At 42.3% G+C, this 25,429-nt stretch overlaps 1 protein-coding gene across 1 annotated transcript; it reads right to left on the bottom strand.

The window, feature by feature from the left end:
- Nucleotides 1-17,995: 17,995 nt before the first annotated feature.
- On the bottom strand, nt 17,996-19,104 carry LOC147881443 (uncharacterized). Its single transcript, XM_087369817.1, has one exon. The coding sequence runs from the start codon at nt 18,903-18,905 to the stop codon at nt 18,159-18,161; it is 747 nt and encodes a 248-aa protein (XP_087225943.1). The 5' UTR covers nt 18,906-19,104; the 3' UTR covers nt 17,996-18,158.
- Nucleotides 19,105-25,429: the final 6,325 nt, after the last annotated feature.

Raw genomic sequence — 25,429 nt, forward strand, 5'->3', positions numbered from 1 at the left:
TTCTCTAGAAGGGACAAAATCTGGTTGTTTAGTTGGGGCCTGGAGATCCTTAGGTTCCTGCGGTTCCTACTGTTGGAGAGTGCTCTAGTCTTTCCTTCTTGCGATTATTTCTAGTAGGGAAATCTTTGATGAAGTGGCTTCCCATGACACAGAGGAAGCAAGAATTGAGAATATTTTTAAAGAATACTTTTTGAATCAGTTCTAAGCCATCTCCATCAAGGATACAGATAACACTAGGGGGGTTAGAGGCAAGGTCCATCAGGACACAAGCTTGGGGGTTGCCTCTCGGGCTGATGAACTTCTCTATTTCTACTCGAAGGAATTGGCCTAGTGGAGAATAGAGGGTCTCAATTTGAGGAAAAAGGGAAAGCGGAAAGTCAGGGAACTCAACCAAGATAGGGGATTTGGATAGAGGGGGAGAGTCTAGACTAAAATGAGGTTCTTAGAGTTGAATAGATAGTGGTTGATTCCTAATCGTCCAGGTTTCTTTCTGGACCACTTCTGTAGCCATCTCAGGCTTTTCAAAAATGAATACAATACAAGCATTTTTGAGAAAAGGATGGTCGTGACTATTGAACCTTTTCGGGACCAAAATTTGCAAACCCATCCTTCAAGGAATAATGTAGGTGGTGTGGAATCACGAATGTAGCCTATTACAATACACAAACAAAGACATTTTGTTGTTTTGTTAAGCAACCCGTTATGGACCTTAGCTATCGGCAACTTACCTTTGCTAGGATCTAGAGCCTTTGTACCTTTTGAATCAAGGGAGGAAGAGAGCTTTGTTGGATTTGTGCCTGTGGTGGACATGGTTTTGTTGAAGATTCTCCAGGCTCATAAGGTGAGCTATTCCCAAGCAGACTATTTTGGCATCACCGGGGCCTTGAAAAGGATTCTACCTCCACTAATAGCACCAGCATATGTGCTTTTCGGCAACTCCGACACGGTGTTCCTTTTCGGGCCCTTGTGCATTAAGGGCTTGGGGGCGCCATTGCAGCAAAGTTCTTTTGAGGCAAAGGTGACCTTGTTCTAACCGCTACTGAAAAAGTTGCTGCATAGCATAGTTTTGAACTCAGCATGTTTACACAGTGAGTCTGTCTCCTTGCCTCCTTTTTGGAGTTATCGTATGTTGTTTTCTTCCAGATGGAGGGTGAAGGGAGGGAGAGGGGTGTCACTCTTATCATGAGCTAGATCCTGCATGACAGTATCCACCAAGGCACTGCTGATGACTACTTGATTAGACTCAAGATTGATAGGGACTAGATTAATGGGACAGGGGCTAGTGGGATGGGGAGAGTAGCCTTCAGGGGCATTAGAGAGGGAAGCCTTATCAGAGATGCCATCACTAGAGGAGTAGACACGATCCAGGCCGCCATCGCTGAAGAAGGTCATTACTTTGTTTCGAGCTCTCTTTCAAAAATTAAATGGTATAATATTACATATCATGTCAAATGAAAAGGCATGATATATATGAATATCATGCCTTTTTGCACCATTTAGAAAACATTAGGGGAGGATTGGGGTCTCAAAGAGCCTCATAAGGAATGGGTTAAGAAATGGATTAGGCCTAATGCAAGTCCTATTGTGGGGTCGAAGGGAGTCCTAACCCCCCTACCTAGGTGGGTTAAGCCCAGTTGATCCCACCTCTTACACCTAGGAGGGGGCCACCTCTTATGCCTCTTACACCAAGGAGGGGGCACTTTTCCCAAAGTCAAAATTTTGAATTTCGAATTTCTCTCTCCCTCCTTCCCCCATCCTCCTCCTTGTCTCCCTCCTCCTCTTCCACGCGTCCCATTCCTCCTCCTCCTCCTCCTCCTCCCTCCCACTGCCTCCCTCCCCCCCTCCTCCTCCCTTTGTCCACATGCCTCCTCCTCCCTCTTCCCACATGCATCGTCCTCCTCCCCCTGCTCCTTTTTTCTCATCCTCCCTCCTCCCACATTCGTCCTCCTCCTCCCCCCCCTGTTGCTTTTTCTAGCTCCTCCTCCTCCCTCATGCTCATCCCTTCTCATCTTCCCTCATGCTCATGCCTACTCCTCCTTCCTCCTACTCATGCAAGCTCCTCTTGCCTCCTCATGCTCACACTTGCTCCTGTTGCTTCTACTCCTCCTACTCATGCGTATTCATCTATCTTCATCCTCACACCTAGTCCTCCACTTGCTTCTCCTCCCTCGTAATCATTCATGGTCTTTCTCATCCCTCCTCAAACCTCACCTACCTTCTATCATGGCCTATCACAGTCTCTGTAAACTCTACGAGTATCGATAGCACCATTTGAGGAGATCTCCCATGTTACCATGTGACCGTACAGTTGTAGGCTCAATATATGATATATGATTGTTTTTTTCAAGAAAAGAAGCAACTTGAACCTCAGTAGGTACTCTAAAGAGGAGAATATGAGATAACATGTTAATTTCGTAGTGTTTCAATGTAATTTCTTACTTTGGATTATCCATAGTGGTGCATTGCTTTTGCTAAGATTCCCTTAGTTGTTCTTTCAGGACCTTCATGGAGGATGATATGAGAATGGTGGGCATGGACGATATGGACTCTTCATATCGAAAGACACAAAGTCATGCATGAGCAAGTTGTTTTGGAGGTGATGCAGGACTTGAAGGGAATGGTGATGCAAACGAGATGCCTAGGGCTTGTGATGCTGCTAATGTATGTCTTGAAGTCCAAAAATTTATTGAAGAAGAAGAATTCACATGATGCATTACATCTATTTAAATTTAAATTTCTAAAATGATGTTTCTTCATATGTGTAGTAGCAAGCAGGAATGGAGAATCTATCTATTTAGAACAAGAAGGCATGGAGAATTCATAGTATTGACCCAAGGCAACCTACGTGATCCATTCCAATGTGTTGTACATGAGATTATAAGAACTTACGAGTTGAATGTGAGATTCCAAATAGCATAGCGGTCTTTCTAAGGACTTAGTCGAGGATTCAAAGACCCTATTATTGGTGTATTAGAAGAGAAACAGGCTATGAAGCCTCTTTGTAATACAATTTGAAATACAAACACCTATTTCTAATAATATTCTTCTATCTAAAGCAAAAAATTTTCATGTATCTATGGCCAAATGGTGAATCTTTTGTTATGTCTATTTTAATTATCTGTTGTTTTTAATATTGCATCTTTTTTTATATCAGCTTGCACACAAAAGTTATATCACATTTTGATGTAACTTGCAAGTCAATAAAATGTTGTTTGCTAAGTTTGGCCATTCCAATACATATCTAGATGGGATTTGACCATGGCACCACATTGATTAGATGGTGTTTAAAAACCTTGCACACAAAAGTTATATCACATTTTGATGTAACTTACAAGTCAATAAAATGTTGTTTGCCAAGTTTGGCCATTCCAATACATATGTGGAAGGGATTTGACCATGGCACCACATTGATTAGATGGACTGTTTAAAAACCAAAATTTGAGATTTTCCTACATCACCTTGTAAAGAATTGATGCATTTCGTAATTTTCTACGAAGAAATATAGATTTTGAAGGGGTAGACGAAGAAATTTGACAACTTTGGTCATTTCAATACCAATTTCTGGCAAATATAGGAGGAATTTGACCGCGGCGGAGAAGGCAAAGTTGATCGGACATCATGGGGTGTCCCAAAATGCAAAAACCCACCACGGCGTGAATTTGGCCATTTGGAGGGTGTCCAAATGGCCAAATTTGTGCCGTGGTGGGTTTTTGCGGCCAAATTTGTGCCGTGGTGGGTTTTTGCATTTTTGGACACCCCATGACATCCCGACCAACTTTGACTTCAGTGTCGTGGTCAATTCCTTCAACATTTGCCAAAAATGGACATTGGAATGGCCCAAATTGTCAAATTCCTTCATCTACCTAATTGAAATCCATGTGTCTTTATAGATGCATCAACTTCAACATAGATAAACATGGAAAAGAAAATATTTACAAAGTAACTTAGCAAATGATGGTTTCTCAATATGACAACTTATGTGCCTTGTAGCACAACTCTGGTAAGACCCTTAGGCAATATATTCTCTATATAATTTCTTGCGCTTTGGAGGAACCTTGTAGGTTGGCTATGTCAATGTAATTTTTAATTTAATCCAGAGGACTTTGATCTTCCACTACATCACCTTGTAAATTTTCATTTTCTTTGTTTATCTTGCCTTTGGAGCCATGTTTTAGGTTGGCTATGCCAATGAAACATTTAATTTCATATCACTAAATCACCCTGAAATAATTTGATGCATTACATGAGAATATATATTTTGAAGAGGAATCTAAATTTTTCATTTTCTATGTTTTCTTAGTCATGGAGATTGGCTATATCCATGTATCTTTTATTTTAATTTTTAGGTTGGCTACTATATCACCTTGTAAAGGATTGATGCACTTCATGACTTCCTATGAAGAAATATAGATTTTGAAGAGATAGATGAAGGAGTTTGACAACTTCGACCATTTTGATGTCCATTTTTGGCAAATAAAGGAGGAATTTAAACACGGCGCAGAAGGCAAAGTTGGTTAGGACATCATGGGGTGTCCAAAAATGCACAAACCCGCCACAGCGTGAATTTGTTGTCCAGATACGCTGTGGCGGGTTTGTGCATTTTTGGACACCCCATGATGTCCTGACCAACTTTGCCTTCTATGCCGTGGTCAAATTCCTCCTACATTTGCCAAAAATGGTCACCAAAATTACCAAACTTGGTCGAGAGTATTATTTTGACTTGGAATATTCATAATATTTTCCTAAATTAATTTTACAAAAATATATATTCAAGTAATAGAACTTAATTGCATGGAATATGAAGAGAATAGTAAAATAGCTATAACTTTTGCGCTATAACTCCGATTGCAAATTTTTTTAGTTCAAAATCGAGAGCATGAGTAGCTCTATGATATTTGAGTGGAAAAATATCGTCTACGACCCTATTTTCCCCAAATGTTCAAATTCAATGTAGAAGACCTTCAAAAATCAATCACAAGTTGAGGGGGTCATAAATTTGTAATTACTTTGGATACAAATGAAGGAAAAGGGACAAGTTTGCATCTAAAAGGTTCACCTCTCTACACAACAAACTTGGAGGTGGTGTATTCAATACTCTACAATTCAAAGCGACATTACCTTATATTGAATTAATAACACATTCAAAATTCCAACATGGTATCTTGCAAGGAAGAGAATGTGATAAAATGTACATTTTTGTATTATAATCTCTCCATTAAAATACAAAGACTCTTCATAGCATGTACCTCCTCTTTGCTACCTCTAATACATAGAAAAAAGAGGCTTTTGAAATCCCCAAGTAAGATCCTAATACTAATACCATTAAGGCTCTCCTCTCAGGGTAGCTGGGCACAAAGTTTTTTACACCATTGCCAATGGAATACAATGCAATAGGGGAAGCCATGTGATGTGGATCACAATGATCAAGCTGTCAATACTTTGATGCACTTCAATAGTTAAGTAGGCCATTCTAAAAATTGGATGTGGAAGACCACAACGTATCCTCTTGCTCGACTAATATAGTGCACCAATGAGAGATCTCAAATGCCTCCTACATCAATTCAACAACCATTACATTAGCAAACCTAACAAAGCACATTACATTAAAAGACCATAAAATATAAATCAATACATAGGATGCTTACCATCATGGCATTGTCTCCTTTAATGATGCAAGCAAGGCAAGCATTACCAACTTGTGTCACTGTGTTCCAGACCATGCCTGTTGGGAAAACAATAGCTGTAGGAGAGGAAAGAGTAGTTGTATCCTATATGAGAAGGAAAAGAAAGAGGGAAAAAGCTCCTGTAGGAGAGCAAAGAGTTGCTGAAGCAAAATCACAGTGAACTTGCCTATGAATGATTCAACTGGTTCCCACTCCTCGCGGTCCGAAGGGAAAACATTTGCCACCATGAATAAGAGCTCTTAGAAACCAAACACAAAATTTCCAAATGGACTCATTACACTTACAGGTGAAAAAGGTACATAGATAGAAAGGCTCACAGTGTGATGGTATCCTAGATTGATTGAATGATGAAGCTACATATCTTTTCCCATGTAAACATGTTGCACTTTTGCGAGCCATCCTTTCTTCCCAAACTTGAACTTCAAAATGTGCCCCTTCCAGTCACGCAAGATGTCACCTCTCTTGCTCTTGGGAAGCTTATGTGGACCTTTGGTTGATCCTTTCATCACTATCCGGTCATTTAAGCTATAGGTGCAAGGGATCCACTCATCTAATGCATTTCTGGTGTTGTGGAAGACACAAGAGGTCACAGCATTGCATGGTCTTATAGCCTTTCTCCTCACCATGCTTGCTGAGGTTGGAACAGCAAGAATGGAACTCCTACATAAGGCAATGTAGCTCTAACAAAGGCACAAAAGAGGGAGAAGGAGAGGGACAGAGCAGCAGCAACAAAGGCACAGGACAGGGAGAAGGAGAGGGATAGAGCAGCTCCAACAGAGGCACAAAAGAGGGAGAAGGAGAGGGACAGAGTAGCAACAGCGACAGAGGCATAGGAAAGGGAGAAGGAGAGGGACAGAGCAATAGCAACAGAGGCATAGGAGAGGGAGAAGAAGAGGGACAGAGCAGCTCCAATAGAGGCACAAGAGAGGGAGAGGGGAGAGAGAGAGAGAGAGAGAGAGAGGAGCTACAGCAAGCAAGCCAGAGCAGGAGGGAGCAGAGAAAGAGGGGGAAGAGGAAAAATGTGTGGGATTTGGTTCAAATCTTAGTGATTTGGCAGGCTGGACCAAAACAGTGGGGGGCAAAGCCCCTAGAAAGAGGGAGGGGAGAAGAAAAATTCGCCAGAAGGGCCCTACCATCCCATTAAAGGCACTTTTGGGCTCATGTGGGGGAGGCGCACCTAGTAGGAGGGTCAAACATGGGTTAAGAGGGGGGGGATGGTTTGGGTGGTCCCTAGTGTAAGGGGAGCAACCAATAGGGGCTCTCTACATGCCTACCCACCCTCTACCTCAACATACCATTGCCCCACACCTTCTAGCACTCCCATTGGTACACCTCAAATCACTCTCTAATCCCTTCAAATTAGGAAACACTAATTGGAGGCCCTTTTGAGACCCAATTCTCCCCTAATGATTGTGTGAATTGTTGGTCAATTTGTTGCACCAAATTTAAAGCAAGGTTTCCCATCATAGGGAGTGAAAAGAGATTGTCTATTTTGGTAAAAGAAATAGCCAATTTTTAACATCCTCTAAGTTTTAATTGCACTAGGGGGGGGGCACTCTTCATAAACCCATAAAGCATGTGCAAGAAAGCATGTGTTAAAAATTACCCCTATTCTTGCATTTTTACATTCTCATGTAATTGGTAAATAGGGACCTGTATATGCTTACATTTCAATCTTAAATAAATCTACATATATAAACTACGTCAACTTGCTATTTTATAAATTTGCTCATGCACATAGATGGGATGTAAGTGCCCCCATTAACAAGATACCCCTCAGTGCACTAAAGTGCTAAGTCACATGTTTATGAGTGACCCTCAGGGTAATTCCCAAACCGAAATGGGGTCACCTTAAAATAGTTCTTAACTTTGGACTACTCAATTTCAAGAAATGTGACACATAACCCCCTTTTGAATACTTTTTATTTCAAGCAATTATTTGATGGGACACTTAGATTCTACCACTTCAACAAATTGTCGCTCTCTTTTTTGGGCTCACTCGTATTTTTTCGCCCACTCTATTGACTGCCTTGTCTCAATCTAGTGAATATCTCATTTATGGAGAATGGCTTTATGGTTGAGAAATCTGAGACGGCTACGTTTGTTAGTAAAAAATGGTATTTGGATGATTAGGAATCAACCAAGCTTGGTATAGAAAAATCAATGTGAGTGACCTCCCATTCCACATAGGAAGCAAGGACCTTAGGGATGTTTTTATATAAGAAAATTTGTAACATCCTTTCCCCTTTCTCAATTTCTAACACTAGAGTGCTCTGGTGGGTCCATCCCCAAATCCATAAGGACACGTGCTTGAGAATGGAGGCCCTGAGGAGGAAGGATTTGCAAGAACTAATTAGCCAAGAGGGAAAGGATATAAGAAAATTTCACATTGATTCACCCTTTCCCCAAGTAGGGCCCTAGGAAGTTTAAGAAACAAAATAACAAAGTTGGTTAAGCACCAAACAACATATCTCCTTTCTTAGTATAAATGTTGGAGGTTTCATAAATGATTTTAAATTGATAATTCTAAAAAAGGTGGATCAAGTGAGGAGGGTTAAGGCCCAAGTCTATTGTTGGAAATAAAAGTTGGAGGAGAAATATTATTTTGGCACCTATAGAAATGAAGATGGGAAGAGACATGCTACATTAGGTATAAACTAAGACCTGGCTCATTGTGCTTATCATGTTTTACCCCTTTTGGGCAAAATACGATTGCAAGAGAATTCAAACACAAATATGTGATTTGTGACATTTTTTCTTTGTACACTCAAAAATCAGTGAGGGAGAGATTGTTACTTTGGGATACTTATTCACAGTCAGGGGAGAGTGCATAACAATGGGAGATTGCAAGATGGTGGAAGCTCAACTTAATAGATGGAACAATAAGAAAATTTTAATAATTGGGAGTGATTTTATCAACTAGATGAGGCTTAAGGACCAAGCAAACTTGGCCTCTTCCTTCATTGATGTAGGTGGGAGTCAACCATAGAAAGGACATGACTAACAAACTCTATCTCCAAAATTCTATGTGATGAAGCTCTTAAGTGTGAGTAATTGCTACCCTTTTCAGAACACCTTCCTATGCAATGACTTTGGACAAAGGCTTGGGCAAAGTGAGAAATTCATGCTATAAATATAATTTTCCCAATTACACTATGTACGATGGAAAGTTGTCAAAATCTAGGAAAATTCCTTTGGTGGCTCATTCTCAAAGCCCCTCAGTAATTGACAAGTGGATAAGAGTAGTCAGCAGGACACAAACCTTCCTTAAGGCTATTAGAAGGAGATATGTAGTTGCTAGAGAAGGAGATAAGAGCAATCAACAGGACACAAACCTTCCTTAAAAAGGCTATTAGAAGGAGATATATAGTTGCTAGAGAAAATAGGAGTTAGGATTTGGAAGAGAGGCTACAAAGATTGCTAGATGATGAGTTAGTATAAGGGGAATAAAATTTTAGGGAATTTACATATAAAATTTGGAAGGAGGAAATTATCAAGAAATGGATGGGTGCATATTTGGGTGGTATGCTTTTTGTGCTGAAAAGCATGTGCCAGAAATGCATGAAAATAGCACTTTTCAATAGTTTAAAATATGTATAGGGGGGGGGGGGGGGGGGGGAAGTGATTGATTTTACAACCATGTTTGAAAATCCCACTCCATGTGATAGGTTTGGCATCTTTTAAATTATGAGTCTCTCTCTCTCTCTCTCTCTCTCTCTCTCTCTCTCTCTCTCTCTCTCTCTCTCTCTCTCTCTCTCTCTCTCTCTCTCTCTTCATTTCAATTATGATCAGACAAACCAACCTATGTCTTTATAGTTCTTGGTTTATGCCTTATTACTATTTCCCCTTTTTTCTTTCTCCCAAACCCCTAACTTAACATTACTCAAAACCTCCTACCTAACCACCCTTTAATCTAACCACCTCCTTAACCATTCTACTACCTCCCTTCCACCAGCCACCCCACATCCTCCTTTGCTCTTCCATGCTCATGCATGGGAGCTGCTAAAAGCATGTTGCCACAGTGTTAATGGTTGCAAGAACCATTCATTCCAAAAAAGCTTCACACCTCTCTTCCCCTCACATTGCGTATCCTCCTTTCCAAACACTAGCTCACTTACCCTTCATTTGCTACTTACCTTCTTTCCAAGATACTCCTTATTTCATCACGCTCAGCACTCTACCATGCCATTCCCCCTGGCTTTTTCTCTCCCATAGGTGCCTCACTGTCACCCAACTTCCTACTGTCCACCCTTTCCACAGCGAGAGAGAGAGAGAGAGAGAGAGAGAGAGAGAGATTATATAGGATATATAATATATAATATATATTATTATATATTATAATATATTATATATTTTTTATAATATTATCTATAATATGTACTATGTATATGTATTTAGAATATATATATACATATACCCCCTCTTGTTCTCCCTCTCTCTCTTACATAGGCACACACACACACACACACAAAAATAGGGGGGGGGGAGTGATGATAACCTCGCTAAATAAGCGCATTGAGGTATTTTTTCAGAAACTTATAAGAATCTACTTACACGTCGAGGGGAGATCCAATGATACATGGACTTCAAACAAGGTTAGCAACCAAGATTGGCTACACAATGTAGTTATACGAGTTGCAATAACTACACAAAGGAGGAAGTTACATGAGGAGGAATTAGGCAAGGATGCAAGGAAGAGGATCCAAGTAATCCAAGATGTAGCTCTATATCCTGATTCGGTTTATAACTAGAAAATGACTACACTAATAGTGCTTCAAAAGGAGCATGTGAAACAACTTAGCCTGGACTTGCAAGGCTATAGGAATGAGCCTCGAAAGCAATCTTGAGTAGATGGTAGTAGCACAGAGTAGGGAATATAACAAGGAAGGTAGTGCTGAGATGGAATTGTTTTTAATTCCAATTCATTCTGATCTATCTCTGTCTGTGTCTCTAGATAAAGATTCAATTTACTTGAGATTCAATTTAAAAATTGCTTAAGGATCTCTAGCAAGCTAGCATGGTAAAATGTACAAATTGCAAATCTTCTTACACTCTGTATCATGACTAGAAAGAGCATAGGACTATCTATTATTTTTTGCACAAAGAGAGAGAGAGAGAGAGAGAGAGAGAGAGAGAGAGAGAGAGAGAGGGAGAGAGATGTTGGCATTATTGTGGTTTATGCACTCTCTCGTGGGGGGCTTAGAGGTTTGAGAAGAACTCAAAGATTGGGGTGGGGCTTCACTACATGGTGTTAGATGAGTTGTGATTGGTCCATGCATGCTGGGGTTAGTGCATGAGACTTGTAGAAGACAATTGACGTGCATCTATTGGCATTTTGGTGCTAGTGGATCTAGAGGCTTCAATGCATGGCGACCCTTGGAGATCGTGGAAAACACTTCTGGGGTGGTCTATCATCCTACATAGATTTGTAAGGTTGATGGCCGCGGTCCTTTTGTGCAAGCCCTCAAGGTTGTATGTGTCTTCGTCTCTGTAGTGAGTCCTTTGAGCAGCTAGATAGGGTCAGCAATCAGTCCTCCTAAGTCCTTGTATCCAGCTACAAACCTGGTCGTGTTGTGCAGGGAGTCTTTGATAGTCATAGAGTCTTGTAATAAGCACATAGTGCTTCTCGGGTGATCTAGATTATGTGATTCAATGTGAGGACTTGTTTCATGATACGTGCAATATCACTATCATTCTATGCTCTAGAAATCGAACGTATCATATGTGAAAGAAGTGTGTATTGTTCAAGATAACCTTGACTGTGTTCCAATATCGTATGCTCTAGAATTCTAACATTTGGTATCAGAGCCAGGTTTCTTCAAGCCTATGAAGTCGTTCTCAAAGTCAGGAGGTCTATAGTGTTCTTGTCCAATTCATGAGGCACTATGGAAATGGAGTCCATCTAGAAGGAGAAAGTTTTTGAGAGTATCGTTGTTAAATTCAATGGCAAAAAATTTTCATCTTGGCAATTAGCTATACTATTGCTCTTCATGCAGAAAGGATTATGGAGTGTGGTTGCAAGTACCAAGAAGAAACTCGAAGGTAGTGGTCATGAAGCGGATCGAATATCTGCATGGGAAAACAAGAATGAGAAGGCTATTGGCTTAATGGTCAGCCACTAGGATCTGATTACTTCCATTACATCGATGTTGGCAAAACTGTAGTAGAGAACTTGAGCATCTTGGAGACATTGTTTGGGGTATGAATGAAACACTCCAAAGCCATCCTAAAGCACAAACTCTATAGCTTGAAGATGGAGGAAGCTAACAGTCTTGGCATCTTTCTCAATCAGATGCAAGCACTTTTAAAGAAAATTAATGACCTTGGGACAAGAATCGAAGATGATGATAAGAAGGCCATCTTGCTTAAGAGCGTACCTTTGAGGTATAACGATATTAGCAAAATTGTACACATGGATGATGACGCTGATTATTTGGATTGTGTGGCTTTGTTACTTAGTGAGGAAAAATGAGAAGAAGATCTTCTACCGCCAGGTGAACATGCATACACCGCCAGAGAAAAGAAGCATGTTTGTCACTATTGTGGTCGAGAAGGTCACATAAAAAAGCATTGTAATATTGTGTAGTGAAGAATTCTACAACCACAGAGGAGGTAGCAAGTTTGGCGGAAGCAGGAGTCAGTGAGATGAAGATTGGGCTTTTTTACTTGTGAGTATATGCAGACTTGGTTTGGATTTTTCTAAGTGTTCAACTAGTACATATGACTTTGGCTTTTTGTAAGTAGGTCATTTCTTGATGCTAGTTCAAGTTGGTGTGATGCACAGTGTGTTGAGAGTTTTGCTTCTGAGCTTACAAGCTATTGTGCTCCCCCATTTCGGTTGTGGTGGGATTGTTGGCATTATTATGGTTTATGCACTCCCTCATGGGGGGCTTAGATGATCTAAGGTTTGAGAAGAACTTGAAGATTGGGGTGGTGCTTCACTACATGGTGTTAGGCTGAGTTGTGATTGGTCCATGCATGTTGGTTACTGCATGAGGTTTGTAGAAGACAATTGGCATGCATCTATTGGTGTTTTGGTGCTAGTGGATCTAGAGGCTTCAGTGCATGATGACCCTTGGCGATCGTGGAAGACACTTCTGGATTCAATGGCAGTGAACTGTGGGGCGATCGATCATCCTACACAGTCTTGTAAGGTTGATGGCCTCGGTCCTTTTTTCCAAGCCCTTGAGCTTGTATGTGTCTTTATCTCTGTAGTGAGTCCTTTGAGCAGCTAGATAGGGTCATCAGTCAGTTGTCCCGAGTCCTTATATCCAACTATAAATCTAGTCGGGTTGTGCAAGGAGTCTTTGATAGACATAGAGTCTTGTAATAAGCACATAGCACTTCTCGGGTGATCTATATTCTGTGATTTGATGTGAGGACTTGTTTCATGATACCTGTAATATCACTATCATTTATGCTCTAGCAATCCGGCATATCATATGTGAGGGAAGTGTATTTCAAGATAACCTCGGCTGTGTTCCAATATCGTATGCTCTATAATTATAAAGAGAGAGAGAGAGAGAGAGAGAGAGAGAGAGGGGGGGGGGGGGGGGGGGATGGAGGGAGGGAGGGAGGGAGAGAGAGAGAGAGAGAGAGAGAGAGGGGGGGGGGGGGGGGGGGATGGAGGGAGGGAGGGAGGGAGAGAGAGAGAGAGAGAGAGAGAGAGAGAGAGAGAGAGAGAGAGAGAGAGGGGGGGGGGGGGGGGGGGGGGAGGGGAGAGGGAGGGAGGGAGGGGGGAGAGAGAGAGAGAGAGAATTTTCTTCTAGGTGCACAAATTTGGCTAAAAGAGTTTAGGACGGCCGAGGAGCTTGAGTTGCCAAGAAGAATGGCATCCCCTCCTCCGTTATTATTTCCATAAAGTGGAGTTTCAAGGATTGTTGCATTTGATGGAGACCCAATACCCAACACTCAGGGAGGAACTAGGTGCTCTACCACCACATCCAAGAATTTTCTAAAGAATGATGCTGTAAAGGTAAAGATTGCTACAAGGCAATTAATCATTTGGAAAAAATATGGAGTGGGGGGGAGGGAGCTATTTGGAAAATGCAACAAGGAGAGGAATGAAACATTTCTTTTACTGCATCAAGATGTGATACAATGAGAGAGAGAGAGAGAGAGAGAGAGAGAGAGAGGGGGGGAGGGAGGGAGGGACAGAGGGAGGGAGAAAGAGAGAGGTTGGCATATGGAAGGTGTTGGGATAGGTTTGCATTTGGAAAGTGATGTGTTGGAAGGCCTCCAAAACAAAAACATACATTCGTAGATCAAATGTAGAATTTGAATGTGACCTGATCAATCAAGGAAGTTAGAAAAGAAAAATTTTATGGGAGTAATCAAAAGACTCATGTTTAGGAAGAAGATCCGTAGACATATTGGAAGGCTCTCGAGGCGATGGGATGACATGGCTCGATGCAATTAAAGTCTCCCTAAATGTTTCAACAGCACATGCCATCCCTCAATAGCTATCTCACAGATTTTTGTAACATTTCCAAGTGAGCATGTTGTCGCACTTGGTGCAAACTTTGCTTTGTGGGAAAAATATGGAGTCGCGGGGAGGGAGATATTTGGAAAATGCAACAAGGAGAGGAATTGAACATCTATTTTACTGCATTAAGATGTAATACAACAAGAGAGAGAGAGAGAGAGAGAGGAGAGAGAGAGAGAGAGAGAGAGCGGGGGGGGGGGGGGGAGAGGGTGAGGGGGAGAGAGACAGAGAGAGACAGAGACAGAGACAGAGAGAGGCTGGCGTACGGAAGGTATCAGGAAAGGTTTGCATTTGGAAAGCAATGTGTTGGAAGGCCTCCAAAACAAAAACGTACGTTCGTAGATCAAATGTAGAATTTGAATGTGACCTGAACAATCGAGGAAGTTAGAAAAGAAAATGTTTATGGGAGTAATCAGAAGACTCATGTTTAGGAAGAAGATCGGTAGATATGTTGGAAGGCTCTCGAGGCGATGGGATGACATGTCAGTAAATATGTGGGGAGGCTCTCGACGCAATGGGATGACATGCCTTGACACAATTAAAGTCTCCCAAAATGTCAACAGTTGTCAACATTGCATGCTAGCCCTCAATAGCTATCTCACATATCTATAGCATCTCCAAGTAAGCATGTTGCCACACTTGGTGCAAACTGTGATGTGCACGAAGGTGGTTGCCATCATTTAGATACCTCAATAGCACAAGAAATCACCTCTAGGACCCTAAAATTTTCAATGCATCGCTTCTAGGTGCACAAATTTAGCTAGAAGAGTTGAGGATGGCCTGTTGAGAAGAATGGCATCCCCTCCTTTGTTAGTCCTTCCATAAAGTGGGGTGTAAAGGATTGATGCATTTGATGCAGACCCAATACCCAACACCCAAGGAGAAACCAGAAGCTCTACCACTCCAACCGAGAATTGGGCTAGACAATGATGCTGCAAAGGCAAAGAACATTGTTACAAGGCAATCAATCATGTGGGAAAAAGATGGAGTGGCGTGAGGTAGCTCTTTGGAAAATGCAACAAGGAGAGGACTCAAACAGTTCTTTTACTACATCAAGATGTGATACAATGTGAGAGAGAGAGAGAGAGAGAGAGAGAGAGAGAGAGAGAGAGAGAGAGGCATGCGGAAGGTGTTGGGATAGGTTTGCATTTGGATAGCGATGTGTTGGAAAGGCCTCCAAAACAAAAACGTACATTCATAGATCAAATGTAAAATTTGAATTTGATCTGAGTAATCAAGGAAGTTAGAAAAGGAAAATTTTCTAGGCTTCCAATTCACAAAAAATCAAAGTTTTGTCCAAACGTTGATGGAGGGAGACGTTTCATTTGTTTCTATGTTCGTTCAATTTTATCCTTGAATTAATACAACTATCTTGAAGGTAGCAAAGTTGCCTGAAGCATGTACCATAAGGTGAGTGCCTCATTGTAGCTATAGCCAGCCAAAAAAAAAGGAAGATATACCCCCTTCTTTGTCTTTTGGCTAGACACAAGCTTTTGAATAAGCATGAAGAGGTGGTGAATGGTCCAAAGAAGGAATAGCCCTAATGCTTCCATCTATCCTAACAATGCAAAATAATATATTGAACAAGACCTTGGGAGTTCTTAGTCATGCAATTTGAATAGGTCCTCCCAATTGAAATAATTAAAAAATGCATTTAATACTGGAAACGGAAGAAGGAGAGGGATAAACACGAGAGTGATTAATGAGGATGTCCCTCACAAAGTGCCACATCTTTATGTAGCTTAGTGGAAAAACAGGTAAAAGCTTTGCTGTCAAGTTCAAGCATGTAAGATTTCAATACAATGGATAACGAGGCAGGAGTATTCATACCACGATCATCATCATCATCCTCTCTCTCGCTCTCTCTCTCTCCCTCTTTCTTCCCAACACATACCTTGAGTTGGAAGATGAGAAAACCCTTAATTCACAAGACTGGTATGGGCAGTAAGTGACCCTGTATGAATTATGAAATGCCAAGCTTGGGATCCACAAACTCACCGCAGGAAACTGGGAAAAAGCGGCAAGCATGCAAATAAGATTCATGAGAGGGTTACAGGGAATTCCAGCAAAAATTTAGCATTGCCAACAGCTATGAATAAAAAGCGGCAAGCATGCAAATAAGATTCGTGATAGGGTTACACGGAATTCCTGCAAAAAATTAGCATTGCCAACAGCTATGAATCCAGGAACATGCCGAAACGCATCCTCTAAAAACCCAACACAGTGTGCACTTTCAATCTCGTGATAGTCACCCATAAGGTTGAAAACTTAAACTAAATCATGCATAGCAGGCACCAGCTACTATGATATTACCACTGCCATCATCAGCACCCAAGATTGCGCGCTCTCATACATACCAATCCACATACCCACACATACTTGAACATCCACTTATACAAAGGTCTTCATACTGAATTTCAGTCAGCACTCTGGAGGTGAAGGGCAGATTTAGCCTGACAACAGCTAGTAGTCCACAATCTCTTCACGCTGCAACAGCTTGTGAAGACTTTATGATATATATATACCTTTGTAAGACTAGAATAAGTCCAATCATACAAATTTAGAATTTTTGTTGTTCTAAAGATCAAAAATCTACAAAGAAAATAAAAGAGAAAATGAAAGAGAAGAAAAAAGAGGTAAACAAAAACTTTTATGAAAAGCAAAAGGAAGACATACTTAGCAAGCAAAGCAACACTTATGTCGTCATCAGTGCCCAAGCATAAACAGCTATACTGGGTTTCTAAAGACCCGCGGAGTCTCTTGGGCAAACCCAGTGCTTACTAAAATACGTCAAATAAACAAGAGAGAAAGAACACAAGAAATTAAGAAGAAACGAAGCAGGTGACTATATGATTTTCATTTTAGTCTCTCCCAAACAAGCATCTGAGCAAAACCTGCTTAGACAATCTAGCTGATAAGGTAGACCCAACCAAATACAAGGGGTTGGTATAAGGCAAGGACTGATGAAAAAATGGAATAATTGGGAGTAAATGCATCTCTTCCTAAAGGAATTGCCATCAAACTTTACACCACAGAAATTTCTGGACAATATATGACATAGAACAAAGGAGAAGACAGCCCCTTCCAAAAACAAGGAATAAAGCCAGTATTGATTTATGGGGACAAACAGGATCTAGGACATCTTGTTTCCCCAAAGAAGACTAAAATGCAAACAACAGGCAAAGGATGTATAGCAAGGGGGGACAAAGTTTGGTAAACATGGCCGTCAACAGAATTCAAAACAAGGTTTGACTTGACATCAATCGAGCTAAAGCAACCTGGTAACGAAGTCTTGGAGCACATGAACACATACACATGCAAGGTTTGCCTTCACATCAGTCAAACTAAAGTGACCTGCCTTACAGAACCTGCTGGGTCTCTCTCTCTCACTCACACACACACACACACACACACACACACACACACACGATTAATGAAAACAAATGGAATATTTGCCATGACGCTCTCTGTACAGCTACAAATTGTGTGATCTCTGATACAATTCCCCATAGATCTTGTTGGTGGTCTCCAGTAAACATTATAATATCACACCATACCCAGCTCTTCCCCCCCCCCCCCCCCTCTCTCTCTCTCTCTCTCTCTCTCTCTCTTACTTCTGGCTGTAACAAAGGACCATGGAGCAGATCAGAAGACCAAATTCTTATTGACAGCTCAAACGATTGGCCAACAATATGGGACTAATGGTCAACACAACAAACATGGCTCAACCAAAGCAAAGAAGAGGGAATCAGACAGATCAGAGAACATCTTGCTCCCTGATTAGATAAAAACTGAACTTCCAACTATCAAAAATTTAAACTTGATCATCACATTGCCAGATGCACTTTCCAATAAAAAGAGCAAATGGCCGATGCATCTAAAAAAGGCAGGCCATAAGCATTACACTTTTGACGCAGATTTCCCAAAAAAAGGTGTGAAATTGCACTTAGTACAATGATTCAACTCTGCCAAAAGAAAAATGCTGGGTGTTATGTAAAGAAGGCTATGCCTTTAAAGCCCACCACATCGTCCTCATCATCTACTGTTGGGGGAAGGTTAAGGTCCAAAAATGGTCTAGGATGAGAGACCGGCCTAGTTTCATTAGCAGCTCCCTCTTCTGTATCTAAAATGACAGAGGAGGAAGAATCACAATCGCTTTGATATCCAAGGGGCTCAGCAACCTGATTTTTCCGTTTTTTATCAGACCACCGACCGCTTCTCGGATTTGAAGAGAGAAAACCCGCTTTATTCCTACATCTTTGCTTCTTCTGCTGTTGACCACGATTTTCCGACTCCTGGGGCCACTTGCTGGGTAATCGCAAACCAGGACGCGCGCTCAGATCCTCGGAAGATCCACCCACATCTTGGTGAGCTGACGTTGCAACCTGCTGTTGTTTCTTCACTCCTGCGACGCCAGGAGACCTGATCTTGGGCCCGCTCGACGACTCCACGGTGCTACTATGGCTCGTGCTCTGATCATCGCAGGGGACGGAAAAGTTAGTCTTCGCTTTGCTACCTCTTAAGGCCCTGGCAGCAGAGTCGTAGGCATGAGCTGCCTCTTCTGCCGTATCAAAAGTGCCAAGCCAAACGCGGGTCTTCTTGACGGAATCCCTGATCTCGGCTGCGAATCGGCCCCAAGGCCGCTTGCGGACGCCTCTGTAGTGCTTCTCTTTGCCAGGGGGGTCGAAACTGCCCAAAGGGGGGGGAAGGGAATCAGGGAGGGGCTGGGGGAGCATGGTGAGGCAGGGAGGCAAGGAAAGGGGGGGCGATGGGGGAGGATGGGGAGCGATGGAGGGAAGAAGGCAAGATATGGAGGGAGGGGAGGGGAGGGCGGAAGGATCGAGGCAAGGGGAGAGGGAGAGGGGTCGGCAGTGGGCAAGGAGAGAGATGATGAAGAAGAAGAGAGGTTTTCAGGTCGCCATAGCCAAGCTTAGAAGACAGCCATAGCTCAGCTTTCCAGCTTCCAGGTCTATACACGCCTCCTTAACTGACCAAACGGCGCCGTTATCCCACCGTCCCACCGACCCCTGCCGTCAGTTTGCCCCCCCCCCCCGAAAGACGCGTCCTCTCTCTCTCTCTCTCTCTCTCTCTCTCTCTCTCTCTTTCTAGTTTCTTGCACCTCCTTTGTTGCTCTTCGTGTTCTTGTGTCAAGGAATGGACATGATTCGTTTTTGCTCATCACCGCCCCTCCCATGTTTGTTGCCCTGGCCCGAAAGGTTGGTCTTATTGTAGATTCACACTTCTAAGAAGCAAAACTCGCCTTCGAATTTCAGAAATCTTCTGATTTTTTATGATTGGAAATCTTCTCTCTCTCTCTCTCTCTCTCTCTCTCTCTCAACCATCTCTTGTAGTCTCCACTCCCTTTTCTACACACCATCTCCAATTCATCTTCTTTTTCACTTTTGGGATTTTGGGCAAGCCTTATGAATGATTCAATATCATTCACCTTGTTAGTTCATTTCGTCAATTTTGAGCAACTTAGTAGGCCATTTACTTAGTGTTAAGTGTGCAGTTAGTCTCTTGTTGGGGCTCTATGAGGGGTGTTTAGCGTTACTTGTTTGGTAGTATGTGCAATCTTGAGTGGCTGTCTTTTTGCTGGCTCGATGATTGGTGGCCTGCAAGGACGTTTTCTATTATGCATGGGTTGGTAGAAGTTGTGGAAGGGCGATCGGGTTCCCTATAAACTATCTATGGGGGGAGACAAGTGGTTGTGAGGAGGTCTTCTGCTACACATGGGCTAGGAAGAGGTGTTTTAGAATATACAGGTGGCTTTCAATTTGGTGGTTTGTGGGTTTGTTGTTGTTGTGTCTCATTTGTTGTTAGGTTTGTGGAGGTACAGTTTTGGTTTTTTGGACTTGGTGCTTGCAAAGTGGGTCAGGTTGGTGGAGATGCTACATTTGCTGCTTGGAAAACAAGGTGCCTATTTGAAATTAGGGGTTCCTGTCTTCTATAGTGGATGAAATTTTGTAACGCTGCTGCTTATGAAGTGGTGTTGTCTTAGTGAAGGTATAGTTGTGTTTTTGTCCACCTGCACCTTGCAAAAGAGGGTGTCATAGTTGTGAACTTGGGGATTTTCTTTCTTTGCCCGATTCTATGTGGTGGATGGCTTCTTGATGTCTGCAAGTTCTCGTAGGATAGGGAATTGATGTGAATGTTGGCAAACCATTGTGTTTCTTTGCACATACTAGTCCATCCTTCTGAATTCGTCCTGTTTATTGTGAAGTCATCCATGTGAATTGGTGTGAGGACCGAATTGCATGGACTCTTGCATGTGTATAAGTGCAAACTGCATGTTTGATTTACCATTGCAAAATTGTGAAGGAATCTATGGATTGGTGTGAGGATTTTGAATTGAGCCACGTGAATTGGTGTGAGGAATAAATTGTGTGGACTGTTACACGTTTAAGCATACAAACTGCATGTTTGATTTATGATTGCCTTTGCATTTAGGTTTTAAAAAAGCACCACATGTTATAATTACAAGAGGTAAAGGACGCTTGCAAATTTGATAGTAGCAATAAATGAAATGGAAGACAAAATCTTATGGTTTTTGTAAATGGGAATGATGAATCCATACAATCAGAAACCTTAAAAATCAAACCAACAAGCAATTTCAAACAAGTTAATCATCCTTGCAACAATCAAGTGCTATGTGGATTTCATTGTGGAAAAACTACTTGAGCATTGCAATGTATTCTTACATGCATCTTCTTTTCTAATGTTGTCGAATAAAACTATAATGAGACAAACTCGTATGATGTAACAGTTCAATTCCTTTTATGCAAATACATATGATGATACCCAAAGGAAGTTATGTGTAAGTACATAGTACTATTGATTGTGTTCTTGGAAATGACCATGTTTTGATAGTATTTTCTTTGTTGGCAACAGATAGGGTTGTGCCCAAGCAAATTGTGCCCAAGCAAAAAGGAAACAATGTGTTGCCAATTGAATGTTGTCCCATAACTGTGCATGTTGGAAGCATGTCTTTGTTCAATGGAGTGGCCTCGCTTTTGAATTGCTCCCCATCCCTAACTTGAGCCCCTCCAATGGTAGGGATTCTACAAAAAGAAACTCCCTTAGTGTCGAATCTATAGAGGAGGAAAAGCCTAAGCTAGTTGAAGTGGAGGAGGAAATACCTTCATGCAACCCATGCATTGAGTCACTATCTTTCCCACCATTGAATGGAGTAGAGAACTATATAGGTGAAGAGAAGGAAATGCCATCAGTCAAAGTACTCTACATTTCAGAGATCGATCTCATTGTAAAGAATTGCATGTTTGAGGGAAAAATGTTAAGCAATTACATGCTCACTTACCGTAATTGCTTGAAAGTAGACCTTGTTGATAGGTTAGGCCAACATATTATCAATTTGCACATTGATGAGATTTTCTACGGTAAATTCATGGAAGTTTGAATGTTGGTGACTACATCAGAGTCACAAATTTCTCCATGTGTTCCAAAAACCCGAGAAACGACGGTGGAACAACAGACTCTACAATTACCTTTGTTCCATCCACAAGAGTAGAGAGGATTGCACCCTTTAGAGTAGAGAGGTTTGCACCCTTTAGTGTCGTGTCTAAGATTTATCTATATGGATCTATCTCGCAATATAAAGAGAAATGTAAGAACTTAATAAACAAGAGAGAGGGAAACCAACTGCCTCTAGCCACTGCCTCTAGCCACCCTAAGAGTCACAGTTATCAAGTTGGGCACCTCGTACAAGCACAAGGATGAAATTATCATCGGCAATGGTGAGCTTCTAGAAGATCTCATCACCGTAAGCGCTCTAAAGTATCATCTATACTATTGATCATATTGTCATCTTTCGACATCATGATAGCTAAGTCTTTCTTCCATTCACTTTGCATGGGAGCAGCTCACCTTTTGGAGTAACTAGTGCACCGATTTCCTTAAAGTTGCAGAAAAATTCAAGATTTTGGGGAGGTGCAGTTCATCTTGCACAAGGTTCATTGCAAGAAAAATAGTCAGCCCATCGTGCTAAACATGTTGGACATCACCATAATCATGCCTATAAAGGATCCTAGTCTGATAGTGACTCTCTCACGAGTCCTCAACACCCATATTCAATAAATTGAATATGGAAACCACGTTGCCTTTTCACACCATATGATTTCGCTTTGACATTGTATTCTTGTACACATGAAATCCTCAACTTCTACTTCTACAAGTTGCAAGCATTAATGACATAATATTTTGTATTTTGCTTAGATATACGGGACTCCTTCCATCACAGGCATCAATTCCTCATTGTATAAAGCTGCGTGCTCTATGTGCAGAGAAAACAAAGTCTCCAAAGATTGTGTTAAGGTGTTTTCCTTGGCTTGTGACAAACCCACTGCCCTAGTCAAAATCCCAAAGGTCAAGGCCGTGATAAGCACTATAGAAGGATATTTTGTCGATGTAATTTTGAAGGATGCAATTGTGGAAAAGGTGTTGGAACACCCTCGGCCATTTGTGGACCTTCTCCACGAGAAGACACACTTGCTCCACGAACGGACTATCTGTGTGGGGAGGGGGTGTTGTAGAAGAAGTGGCTACATGAAAGGCTGAGATGGTGGATGCAGAAGGTCACTTCTGCTCAATTCTTGTTGTTTGTGTCTTTGCGTAGTGTATGTATGCTCAAGTATACAGCAGTGTCCTAGGATTTGATAGTTCACGGGTGTTGTCTATGTGCCAACTTGGACTTAGGTAGCACCGAATGTGTGTGTAGAGTAGCGGCAAAGCTCTGCTTGTACTTGCATAAGGCTAGGAATAATCCCTCTTAGGAATCCAACTTGCATGTTCTACATGCAAGTTCTACATATGATTCCTACATGTAGTTTCTGCATGCAACTCATACATGCAAGTCCTACATGCAATTCCTACTTGCATGTTCTACATGTGAGTTCTATATGCAACTCCTACATGCAACTTCTAGATGCAAGTTCTACATGTAGAGAGAGAATGTCTTACAATTCCTACATGCAGAGAGAGAAGCTCTCCAACTTGTATAAATACCCCATAATGGAATGAAGCCCACACTCTTTGGGGCATTGTGTTGAGTTCTACTTTGGTAATCCAAGAAATTGTCTCCAAGTGTCCATGCTTCCTTGCACTCCACGTCTAAAAGCATGTCCTAACCTTGCAACTCATCCTCCCGTCTCCTCCAACCTTGCAACCCCTCCTCTCCCTCTCCTCCTCCCAACTCCTCTTGCCTTCTCCTCCCTCCTCCTCTTCCCTTCTCCACCCTCTCCTCCTCCCCTCTGCTCTTATACCTTTTCCTCTCCCACTCCTATGCTCCCCCTAAACCCTTAGTCCCTCAACCCTTGACCTCCATGATCTATGAGGGAGACGAGTTCTCTACCATGTACTCTACCCTGAACCTTGGATCCTCCTTCTGAATCCTGAACCTCTTCTAAACCCCGGAACCTTCTTCTAAACCTTCGAACCTCCTTCTGAACCCTGAACGTCCCTCTAACCCTTAAACTCCTCCTAAACCCTTCAACCCCCGATGAAGGCGAAAGCCTTCATTACCCCAATAATGATGATGCATGTTCCTTTCACACATGCTTGCACTATGTTTACTTACCACACTTAAGCCTACATCTCTCACTGGAATACAACCCGAGGTCCTAAGCTACACTTATACTACAATGACCACACCGATATATCTGTAGGTGACAAAAAGCCTTGGAAGCTTGCATACTGAGAATACCCTACTCTTTCTACGGAAGCCGTGAGAAAGAGCCAACGTTTGGCACCGTTGCCAAGGAGACTTGCATCTCAAGTAACGAGTAAACTTACGCAAGTATGTGTAAAAAATAAACTACCATGAACTTTCATGAACATAGCACTCAAGGGTAAGGAGAGTAAAAAAAATTCCAACTCTAGCTAAAAATATCAACCCCAAGCATCAACCTTGCGTTACTACCTTAAGAAATTTTCTTTATTTCTTAAAAATAAACCACCTAAAGAACAAATCAGGCTATGTAATGGACACCAATGCGTAGAGCTTGTAATTTCAAACATTTCACCTTTTTACAGAAGAGCGATGCAAGCTAACCATGAAAAGTTATGGCCTGGGAAGAGTTTAGGAATTAACCCTAACCCTAACCCATTCCTATAAAAACCCTAGGAAGAGTTTAGGGTTTAACCCTATCCCTAAACCCATTCCTATAAAAACCCACTCCATCCCCTCATTCTTCTTCTTCCACATTTAGCCTCCATCCTCTTCCCCATCCCGAGCCCTACGCAAGACCCTCCTCCCTCTCCATCAACCACCACCCTACTCCTATCCTCATAGGTGAGTAGCGATAACCTAGCATCCACCCACCGTCCGTTCGCCCTCAACAATCATGTTACATCAAGAAAGACTTGGAGTGTTGCAAGCGATCATCTCCTCCTCCCTTTGAATTTCTGTCCGTCCCCCTCCTCCACCACCATTACCCCCTTCCTCCACCCACCCACCCACCCCCCCTCCCCTCCACCACCACCACCCTCCACCCCCCCCAATCCCCCTCTCTCCCCCCCCCTCCACCACCACCTTCCCCCCTCCTCCACCCCCCCCTCTCCACCACCACCTTTCCCCCCTCACCACCTTCCCCCCCCCCTGATTGACGATCCGTCTGCACCGACACATTGCCTTACTCACGTGGGACAATCCTAGGAACATCCTTAACATGATGGTACCTACTACACTAACACATCTCTAACCCCCCTAACATGCCTACATCAACACTCGCACTTGCGACAGCGGCACTTGTTCTACATCTCGACGATTTTGCATGCAACTATGCTCCGACCAACGCCTCCAACAACCCTCTGCCCCAAATTCCCCCCTAAAATTCAGCCAATCCCTTTGATGACTCCACGACACAACATGGCCGATCGCTGTCAATGATGGTGACTTGAACTCGAAGCAAATGGAAACAATTTCTTTAACCCTCGCAATAATTTTGGCCGCAACAGTAACAATAAGGTCAAGCGCCCCCTAGGCAAACTCGAACTTCCCAAATACAATGGTCGAGGCGATCCAGCAAGATTCCTCCAACATTTTGATGCCGCACGTTGAGTGGAGGAGATCATCCAATGAAACCAAGGTCACTTGGCTCCCCATGGTCTTAACCGACGAAGCCTCAGAATAGTACCTGGACCTCCTGGTGGAAGAAAGAGCCACATGGGACCTACTGCAAAGTGAATTCAAGAGGTGCTTTCAAGTGGAGAGACTACAAGATGATCCCGCTCTCCGACTAAGCAA

This window comes from Dipteris shenzhenensis, chromosome 31 (assembly GCF_047967505.1).
Source record: "Dipteris shenzhenensis isolate YYH24624 ecotype China chromosome 31, Dip_SZ_1.0, whole genome shotgun sequence".
Lineage (NCBI taxonomy): Eukaryota > Viridiplantae > Streptophyta > Polypodiopsida > Gleicheniales > Dipteridaceae > Dipteris > Dipteris shenzhenensis.